Consider the following 11,081-nt stretch of genomic DNA (forward strand, 5'->3'; position numbering starts at 1 on the left):
GAGATCAGTGGTCCTTGAAAATGTGTCACGTCAAGGACCACCAAATTGATAGCCTACTGTATGTATTTTGGCCGCGGATTGCCAGTTGAGAACATGTTGTGCCAGGGACCTCCTTAAGAGAAGATCTGTCAAGATCGTTCAACATTTTTCCAAAATAGACGAAAAAATAAAATAAAAAAATAAACATTTTTAAACTGTTCCTCATTTTGCTGGGGACCCCCTGAAACTCTTTTATAGAACCCCTGGAGGTCCACGGACCCCACTTTGAGAAGCATCGGTTTAGACAGATGCTAGGCTCATTGTTTACTTGGTATCCTAGTTTCTTTGACGCACGTCATTGTTCTCATGTGACTATTTACCTTGTTGTTTGTCCACTATGGTTCATGCTTACTCTGATCTCACACCTGTAAGTCACTATAGATAAGAGTGTCTGCTACTGTAAATGCCTAAACTGTAAATCCTCTCTCTCTCTCTCTCTCTCTCTCTCTCTCTCTCTCTCTCTCTCTCTCTCTCTCTCTCTCTCTCTCTCTCTCTCTCTCTCTCTGCCCAGGTGTTGTTATGGAGAGAACAACCACAGAATGCTCTCACACACAACCAGACAGAGAGGAAGGCAGGACCCCTGGCCATACATGTGAGAACCCCTGTGTGTGTGTGTGTGTGTGTGTGTGTGTGTGTGTGTGTGTGTGTGTGTGTGTGTGTGTGTGTGTGTGTGTGTGTGTGTGTGTGTGTGTGTGTGTGTGTGTGTGAGTGCGTGCGTGCGTGCGTGCGCGTGTATACGTTATGCATTAGCCTATCTTCAAGCTCACATTGTGTCGCATCGCAACATGTTGTGAGCTTATAGAGCCACTAATATGGCTATTTCTGAAAACTTTTATACCTACTATGTAATAACATGCCCAAAAAATGGATGGCGGGTAGAATGTTCCATTGGGGGGGCTAACATTTGTCAAGCTACAAGCTCAGCGTTGCAAATGCTAAACGTGTTGTGAGCTTGTAAAGTGAGTAGCCTTGGGCAGTGGTTCCCAAACTGGTGGTCTGGACATGATGTAGTATTGTATATGTCAATATGTCAGTGGTTCTCAACCTGTGGGTCGGGACATGATGTTTTGGGGGGTCCCCAGATGACAGTGAAGTGACAATTTAAGGACTTTTTACTACTTCAAAAAACAAAAGAAAAAAGAGCATTACTGCATCAAAAGTTATTGGCCAAATTGTCAAATAATATAAGAAAGAGGCAAGAATTGTGAAAATAGCCGATCTACAAGCTCACAACGCCTTGAATTGCGAGGCGTTGTGAGCTTGTAGATCGGCCCCCCCCACACTTTCAAGATCTTTTTTGGAAAATGTTCAAAAATAGCAGATGTACAAGCTCACAGCGCAAAACGAAGTGCTGCGCTGTGAGCTTGTATATCTGCTATTTTTGAATAGCCAACATATAAAATATGGATAAAGTGGTTAAATGATTGTGATGCTCTTTTGCTGGGGACCCACCCCGAACCCCCTGGAAGTGCAATGTTTCTCCATCTCTCCTCTGCTCGTACAGTTCAGCTGCTTGGCCTCCGTCCCGCTCCCACCCGCCCGTCCTCAGCCGGCGCCGCGAGGGGGTCCGTGGGCCCGCCAGAATCCAGGCCCGGGACCCCTACCCCCACCCCCGTCCCGACACCACAGACCTGGGCCCCTGCTGATGCTGAAGCTGTTTGTCACCGAAGACTACGAGCAGAGACCCACCGGCCCCTGTGTCATCACCGCGAACCGCCGCGTCTATGTAGAGGTTAGTGTGTGTGTGTGTGTGTGTGTGTGTGTGTGTGTGTGTGTGTGGGTGGGTGTGGGTGTGGGTGTGGGTGTGTGTGTGTGTGTGTGTGTGTGTGTGTGTGTGTGTGTGTGTGTGTGTGAGTCTGTGTGTGACAAGGTTATTATATAGTGTTGCTGTTGGGCATTTTTTTCATAAACGCTCCGCATTTTGAGCTTGTAGATCAGCTACTTTTGTTATTTTTGAATTTGAAACCTGAAAAGTAACAGTTTTGGACATGAGGTTTTCACCCGACAGAGACAATAGTTAACCATAAAAAAAAAAGACCAACCTTTAATTGTCTTCTTGTCTACAGGTGTCGGTCAACATGCCCGTTAGCGGGCGTGTCGAGGTGACGTCATGTGTCGTGTCACCGTTTTCGCACCCCCGGAAGTCTCCTTCCTGGACCCTCGTAAAGGACGGCTGCTCCTCGGACCCATCTCTCGTCCTCAGCAGTGGTGGAAGGTAACTAAGTACATTTACTTGAGTACTGTACTTAAGTAAAATTATGAAAAAGTGATTTAACTTAATTTAACTTGAGTATTTAAAAAAATATATATACTTTAAACTTCTTCTCTACTACTCGCTCAGAGGCCAACATTTAAACTTTTTTTTTTACACCACTACAACTATTTGAAAACGCAATTCTGCAAATCTGCACATTGAGTACTAATATTTTGATGCCAATACTTCTGTACTTTTACTCACGTAATATTTTGACTACAGGACTTATAACAGTATAACAGTATAACAGAGATTTCCGAAGATATTTATATAAATATAATAATTTTCCTGGTGAATCATGACGATAACTGACAAAGGCCGGAGAGGCCGAAACGTTATTATATTTTTTTACCGCTCTATTAAGAAATTATTTTGGGAGCATCCGTCTAAATGTTTGGATGTGCGTGCACCTCTTGACCGTCCTGGTGAATTATGACCTTAAAACATTTGATTCTGTGTCCAAAAATAATTATTTAATTATATTATACACTATATTTAATAAATACCCTTTTTTTGCAGTTTTCAAATAGTTTTTGACACAGAATCAAATGTTTTATGGTCATGATTCACCAGGGGCCTGGATGGCTTGGCTCCAGGCTTTAAAGGGTTAGTTCAGATTTTTTGAGTATTTTCTGTAGGAAATACTTACCATTAATGTAGTGGTTGCAAAGGTATTAATTGATTGCCCGAGTCCCGTGGTCAGAGTTATGGTCCGGTTCTGATGAATATGAAGTAGTTCCGGTAGATTAGTAGATTTGGTGGGGGCCGCTCATTAAAAATAAATTAATTAAAAAAACTAGCGTCATTTGTATTGTTGACCTATTTCTACCATATAGAGCAGGTTTCGTTCAATTTCCCTCTGTCACATGGTACTATTTTTTGTGTCATATATTTTGTGCGTGAGTAGGCTGCCGCGGCGCAGTGATTCTGGACACAAACATTAGTACCATGTGACAGAGGGGTCGAAATTGAACTACTGCTCTATATGGTAGAAATAGGTCAACAATACAAATGACGCTAGTTTTTTTAATTAATTTATTTTTAATGAGCGGCCCCCACCAAATCTACTAATCTACCGGAACTACTTCATATTTATCAGAACCGGACCATAACTCGGGCAATCAATTAATACCTTTGCAACCACTACATTAATGGTAAGTATTTCCTACAGAAAATACTCAAAAATCTGAACTAACCCTTTAAATCATTAATATAAATATTTTCGGAAAGCTCTATGGGAAAACATTTATCTGCGGCACCACAAAATGGCCGCCACTACTATGCCCTATATCAGTGGTTCTCAACCAGTGGTCCGGGGCCCACCAGTGGTCCTTGAAGGGATTCCAGGTGGTCCCCAGCTAAATGATAGGTAGTTAGGAACCAAATGGACCCTTATGGGTCTGTAACTCTGAGAGTCATTTGGTTCCATGTGTACTCTCAGAGTTAAATTAACATTGATTCTACAATATAAATTGGGGTCCCAGGGATAGAAATGTTATGCAATGGGGGTCCGTAGTTCTAATGCATGTCAAACTGGGGGTCCTTGAAATTAAAATGGTTGAAAAATCACTGCTAGAGCTGTAAAAAATCTTCTCTTATCTTCCTTGGCATATTTTTTCAAATGGGGTCCACGGGCTACTAAGTGTCAATTTGGGGGTCCTTGACATGAAAAAGGTTGAAAACCACTGCCCTATATAACTCAAGTAAAAAGTCTGAAGTGCTTCTTCCGTCGCGGGTCCTCAGCAGAAAAGAGGAGGAGGGGAAAGAGTCGGACGATGACGAACCAGAGGAGGAAGACGTGGAGGAAGGAGGGGGACATGACAGCAGGGAGAAAGACTCTGGCGACGAGGATGCTACCGGCGGCTCCCAGCTCCAACGCCAGGCCCCGGCTCGGGGACGCCACGCCAAAGACCCCCCTTCCGCCACCAGGACGACAGTAATGGGCTTTAAACCACATATGATTGCGCGGAGTCCCTTAGAGCTCTATGCCAGTGTCCTTTCTGTTTTCTGTTATTGTGGGGAAAGCCTTCGCTGAAAATAGCAGATCGACAAGCTCACAACGCCTTGTCGATCGAAAAAAAAAAGCTTTCCCCACATGCTGGGGTTTAAGTAGTTAACTATTGATTACTTTTTGATAATGATGCCATCTTTTAGAAATATCACTGAAAGGTTCACATTAACAGGACCAAAGCATCACGTTTGACAACAGCGAAAGGTTAATCTAAAATAGGAACAATTGTGCTCTTTAATCTGTAACGTACAGATTAAAGAGCAAAGAAAATTGTATTAGTCTGATTTGCTTCTATGTACTAGTGTCACAAAAATAGCGCAAATAGCAGATCTACTAGCTCAAAACGATGCGAAGCGTTGTGAGCTTGTCTGCCGAGCAGCCATTTTGGAGAGAAATTGGGCCTCCTTTTACTTCCTTCACAGGTGTTACCTATGATACTAATGAAGGCTCTGTTCCATTCTGGTCAAACAGATAAGAGTCAGGGTGCTGATATTGTTGCATTTTGGCTCACTGGAAACACTCTGCTACACCAGTGGGTCTTAAAGTGTGGTCCAGGGACCCTCATGGTTCCTTGAGGGGGTTTCAAATGGCACCTTAAAAGGTGTTTTAGTTATGGGGGTCCTTGAAATTAAAAGGTTTGAGAGCCACACATGAAATGGAACAAAGCCTTCATTAGTATCATTGGTAAAACCTGTGAAGGAAGTAAGGAAGAGGCCCAATTTCATTTCAATATGGCTGCTGTGCATAGAGCCTATTGGGATGGTTGTCTCACCTAGACAGGATCTGACACGAATTTTTACCTGATGTTAACCTGAATTTCAGCAGGAAACCGTGTTCAAATCCGGGGTAGAAGAGGAAAGTTACATAGAGCAGCTTAAAAATTCAATAATCGATAATATTTCATAATTGATCAAATCGAATGAATTGAATTGACGTTGAAATAACTTGTCACACCACTAGACAACCGTAAGGGACAAAGGAGGTCATCGAGGGAGGAAGGCGCCAGCTATGGAGGAGAAGGAGGAGAAGGAGGAGAAGGAGGAGAAGGAGGAAGTGGCGCGTTCGCTGCGGTTCAGCTTTGTCCTGCGGCCCGTTTTCAACGACTCTGTGCAGTTCCTGCACTGCAGCGTGCGTCTGTGTGGCTCTGCGGAGGCAGCTAGGAGGGACAGGGACACATCATGTGACCTACGCCTGCCTCCCCTGGTGTCCCCTGGCTCCTCCACGCAGCAGGTATACGCAGCTCACAAGCACAACTTCCTGGATGAAAAATGAGTGCATCATTATTAACCGCTTTAAACTCTTTACTTAGTTGACTGGATTGCCAAGGGTTCTATACTAGACGTCAAAGGCTCCATATTAACCGTTCTATATACTTTTCGCCCGATACTAATATCTTCGTGCACGCGCACTCTCACACACACACACACACACACACACACACACACACACACACACACACACACACACACACACACACACATAGATGATCTACAAGCTGTTAACTGGTAGACGGTCACGGAAGTGCTGGAAATGACCTAACTATAACCGTGTTTGTGTGTGTGTGCGTGTGTGTGTGTGTGTGTGTGTGTGCGTGTGTGCGTGTCACCTATCAGTGTGAGAGCAGGGATCTGTTCAGGCCCATGGTGGTGACCCAGCCCATCAGACCAACACCGCCCCCTGCTGGCCAGAGGGCCAAGAGACCGACCGTGTCCCAGCTGACCAATCCCAGCCCAGAACACAACTGTAAGGAGCTGTCACTTTGAGCTCATTGGTCGTCTGTGTTAAGGCTTCTTCTGTCGTATGTCCTTAGACCTTCAGCTCCGTTGCAGCAAGCCAGTCCAGTGTGTCATCGTCTAGGTCACCGTTTCCCAAACCGTGGGTCTGCACACATCTTTGTGTCGAGGCCCAATTTGTATGGGTCTTGAGTAAATACAATTCCAAAAAGTATTTTATAAATAAAATCTAATAATTTCCATAAAAAAAAAAAAAAACGTAAAATAGCAGATCTACAAGCTTGCACACAGCGCAAAGTGACGCATTGTGAGCTTGTAGATCTGCTATTGTCACTAGCTTAGGTCCCGGCCCTGATGGCTTGAAAGTCTAATATCTCCCCCGAGCAATAGGGATATCCTTTTGGCTTAGCGGTTAGATGTTGGCTTTCCACATGGGAGACCCGGTTTCGAATCCCGGGCGGCACACGGGCAAACGTCTGATTTCTCTTTTGGTTCTTGAGCTGAAAAGCTTGGGAACCACTGATCTAGGTCAATTAAGCCAGAATCACCATTCGGTGGCCGGTCTTTGGGGCAGCTGGTCAGGCTGTGGCTTCTGAAATACCAGGTACCAGTAATAAAGGGTTTCTCAAAGTGGGTGAGAAGCCACCGGATGCTTTGATAATATTTGGAACGTATCAATATCACTCAAGTTTAACCATCTACAGTACACCAAATCTTTTCCTCAAAAATAGCCCATCTACGGCTATTTTTGCCGAATGTTCCCCCCAGAATAGCGATGCTTCAAGCGGTTAAACGAAATGTCAAGTCTAAAGTTCTTGTCAATCTGTCCAAATGGGAATGGATATTCTCCTAAGTTTTCCTTGTGACATACTGTAGCTTAGGGGGAAAGATTTACATATTTATGTACCATTATATGACATAAATGTAAGGTGCTAGTATGGCAGTATGTAAATTCAGGGGTGCCGTGTATGAAAAGGTTATTTACAGGGGTGCTCTGAGCCAAACAGGTTTGAGAACCACTGCGGAGCATTACATAACTTGCACTAGCTCCAAATCTGGGAGTGTCAGTTGGTACCTGCCCCAGTGTCCTTAACCAGCATGAAACCCATAACCTTAACCATCTCTAATGTAAAACCTAAACGCAACCACTTAAACCAGGGGTGTCCAAACGTTTTGCCAAAGGGGTCATATTTGAACATAATGAAAAATAACGTAGGACTGACTGCATCTTGTGTCATACTGTACCTTTGGACCATAACAACTATTTTATTTAACTACAGCGCAATATCAATAGCCTTTTGTTGGCAGTGTAGCCAAATGTAAGCCACTCATCTGTGGCGTTAACAAAACAAAAACAATTCAGACTTTTTTCTGCATTTTGTTTCACATCCATGCACTGCATTACTTACATTTATATGTGTGAAAGAGTCTCTACAATTTATTTGTATACAATACAATTTAAATAGCCCAGCTTAATTTCAAAACACTTTTTTTTCACATGGCTATACTGAAATAATACTGCACATGTACTGTATAATACATACTAAAATAATAAATTTCAGAAAGGAAGCCGCAGGCCCTCATGCCATAATTGCCCCCAGGCCGGATTTGGACATGACTGACTTAAACCCTATATACTTTGTTTGTTGTACATCAATCTAAAAGCTCACAACATGTCACAGTGAGCTTATAGAGCATAATTTTTTTTTGCTGAATGAAGTATTATTTAGACCTCTGGCTGTTGCCTGTGTCTCCTCTGTAGACTGGGTGGTGGATACTGGTTCAGTGATGGGGATCGTTTTGGCTGCTTTTGCTCTGGGCATCAGCCTAATGGGGGCGCTGTGGTTCTTCTACACTCATACAGGTAATGACTCCCACCAACAGCAGTTTATCTCTCTGTGTTATGGAAAGAAACAAACTCCATTCCAGTGGTTCCCAATCTTAAGTGTTAAGTTAAGTTAAGACAACAGAGCTACCTATAGGTTTAGCCAAAAACACTGCTAAAATGAATGTGTGTGAGATTCATTTTATTTCATTCATGTCTTCACGTTATCAATGGGGTCATTTGATGTGTTGTGATTGAATAAAGGGAGACAGCCTCCACCAATCAGAAAAGTGAGTGTGCCGGACGGTGCGGAGCAGAGTCAGGGTAGCCATGACAACTGGACCCCCCCTGCGTTGATGGAGTACACTTCTATGTAGAGGTAGTGATGACTCATTCTGTTGATATTCTGTCAGATACTGAAAATAGATCTGAAAGCATCTTGAGACAATCTCAATTTTTTCCGTCTTAGCAAAATACAAATGGCAAAATACCCAAACATATTTGAAATATGTATTTGAAATATGTTTATTTAGAATACTGCCTATCTCTGCACACCCACCCACCCACACACACACACACACACACACACACACACACACACACACACACACACACACACACACACACACACACACACACACACACACACACACACACACACACACAAACACTGCCGACTCCTCAGTCCCGACCCTGTGCGGTCATGCGTGCACGCTCACAAGCATGCACATAGGTCTGTATGTGCATGCACGCACATAGAGACCCGCAAATAAATGAATGCACTTGCGTCCCTCAAGGCTTTCTGTCAGAAAAACTTGAGGGACTTTACAGCACTATAACGTGCGTGCGTATCTCGTCACCAAGTTTATTAGGCTATGCCTGTGGCCTTGGACATACAAGGTTTCCACCCGTCAGTGAAGATACAGTATGTACGATGCATCATTTTGGGGTTGAACACCTTTTTTTCTCTCTCTCTCTCCTCAGGATTTCCTCCTGCAAACCTGAGACAGAAGGCAAAGTAGGCCAGAGATTATGACAAATGGCTGGCGCGCGTGTGTGTGTGTGTGTGTGTGTGTGTGTGTGTGTGTGTGTGTGTGTGTGTGTGTGTGTGTGTGTGTGTGTGTGTGTGTGTGTGTGTGTGTGTGTGTGTGTGTGCACGTGCCAAAGGTGTTTATGCACATGCCTTGCATGAGTCTGTTGTACTAGAAGACACGCAGGCGTACCCGACGCCGGAGGATGACCTGTAGACTGAGACTGTGTGTACACATGTTACATACATGTGGTGTGTGTACATGTACACCAGTGTTGGAAAAAGTACTAAATGTCTTTAAGTAAAAGTATCAATACTGCAATGTAGAAACACTCTCTTACAAGTAAAAGTCCGGTAATCAAAATTTACATAAAGTAAATTTACAAAAGAATTGGCATCAAAATGGACTTAAAGTACAAAGGTAAAAGTACCCATTATGCAAAATGTCCAATTTAACAAGGTATCATAATGTATAAAATATAGTAGTATACAATTATTTTGAAAATAGCAGATCTACAAGCCCACAGTGCGTCCCATGGCGATGCATTGTGAGCTTGTAGATCGGCTATTTTCAAATAGCCAAAGTTTAAATAGGGCAAAAGTTGTTAATGTTTTGTAATAGTAAGTAGTAAGTAAAAGTATCGAAAATTGGAAATACTCCAGTATAGTAAAAGTACCTAAAAATTTTACTCAAGTACAGTCCTTGAGTACATGTACTTAGTTACTTTCCATCACTGATATACATACATCACATGAATGTACACACATGACAAATGTACAAAATCCTGAGTGTTCATTTAACTCTGTAGAAGCAGAATTTCCCAAACATAGGGTCTGTGACCCAAAATGGGTCGCAGAGCCATATGAGTAAATATCCCGTAATATCATTTTTTTAACTTTCTTAACTTTTTTATTTTATTTATTTTTTAAATAATGATTTTTTTTTTCTTCAAAGAATTTCAAGAGGTTTTCAGAAATGAAAATCTGACGTGTTACGTTGAAGATTTACAAGCTAAAATGATGTCCCCATGGTGACATCACCATGGTGACATCACCATGGGGAAAATGTGAAATGGCCTGTTCAGACACGCCCATTCAGAAAATCCATGAAATGAAGATGAGTGTTTAAACAAAAAATAATAATAATGACATTCATGGTGTAGCCCCTTTAAATCATAATGTATTTTTGTAAGCTTGGGTCTCTTGGGGAGACACCAAATGTATATCTTTTGAAAAAGGTCAGGAACCCCTGCTATAGAGTGTTAAAATACCAGCGTCTTGCAGTGCCTACTTCCTACAGCAGCCCAGCGATGAAAATTGAAAAAGAAAAGTTTCGTAATTAGCAGCTGTCTGATTTGGGAGACCATCGTCTGCATTCATAGATCAGTGGTTCCCAAGCTGGGGGTCTGGACCCCCAGGGGGGTCCCCTAATTATTTTGGTTGGTCCCCAGATGATTAGCTTAATGTGCAACATTGTTTTCTCGCTATACTGCACATTTCTAAAGTTACAATTTAATAACTTTTAAGACATTTTTAATACCAAATTGGCCAAATTGTCAAGCAAACGTTGTGAAGCTTCTTCTACAAGCTCACAACGCCTTGCAGTGTGAGGCTAGTTGTTCGGCTAGTTTCACAATATTTATCTGTGGAACCGAGTCAAACTAAATGCAATGCCTACAATTCCAAGTGCTTGTCAGGGTGGGCGGCCCCCAGTTTAAATATGATTATTTTGGGGGGTCGCGGTACTGAAAAGTTTGGGAACCCTTGTCATAGATGATCTGAACTCGGTCTGCTCGTGACTGAGACCGAAACCAGATCTTTATCATCTAGAGATGAGGAATTTGTGTGCCAATGTGTACATGACTCACATTTGGAGTATTTATGTCATAACTGTGAACTTCTGCTGGGCTTGTTATAAAACAGTTTGATCTGTGTGGTAACTGTTATCTGTACAGTACGTGTTATTATGTTATTAGATATTATGATTTACTTGTATCGCTTTTCTTCTTTCAAAAATCACTGTATGTAATAAACCAAAGCTGGAGCTATGACTAGGCTTGTCACGGTTATTACATAATCGCCTAATCGTTATTATTTGAGATAATCACAATTATTTTGCATAATCATTTCAATGTTGAAAAATGTTCATATATTTAAAAGAATAGTGGAAATAGCAGATCTACAGGCTG

The 11,081-nt window shown here is 42.4% G+C and overlaps 1 protein-coding gene across 4 annotated transcripts in view; it reads left to right on the top strand.

Annotated features, from left to right (window-relative positions):
• The window catches only part of engl (endoglin, like), a 29,658-nt gene extending 18,592 nt beyond the window's left edge, over nt 1-11,066 (top strand). For 2 of the 4 annotated variants that reach the window (XM_080447290.1, XM_080447289.1), the window contains exons 11-19: nt 551-631; nt 1,544-1,771; nt 2,106-2,254; nt 4,037-4,229; nt 5,265-5,534; nt 5,918-6,047; nt 7,800-7,901; nt 8,127-8,241; nt 8,847-11,066. In XM_080447290.1, coding sequence (XP_080303416.1) covers nt 551-631; nt 1,544-1,771; nt 2,106-2,254; nt 4,037-4,229; nt 5,265-5,534; nt 5,918-6,047; nt 7,800-7,901; nt 8,127-8,239 — 1,266 coding nt within the window. In that variant the 3' untranslated portion in view covers nt 8,240-8,241; nt 8,847-11,066. The remainder of the gene's footprint in view (nt 1-550; nt 632-1,543; nt 1,772-2,105; nt 2,255-4,036; nt 4,230-5,264; nt 5,535-5,917; nt 6,048-7,799; nt 7,902-8,126; nt 8,242-8,846) is intronic. The other 2 variants (XM_080447292.1, XM_080447291.1) reach the window with 2 other exon arrangements.
• The last annotated feature ends 15 nt before the right edge of the window (nt 11,067-11,081 follow it).

This window comes from Gymnoscopelus braueri, assembly GCF_963280865.1.
Source record: "Gymnoscopelus braueri genome assembly, chromosome: 13".
Taxonomy (NCBI): domain Eukaryota; kingdom Metazoa; phylum Chordata; class Actinopteri; order Myctophiformes; family Myctophidae; genus Gymnoscopelus; species Gymnoscopelus braueri.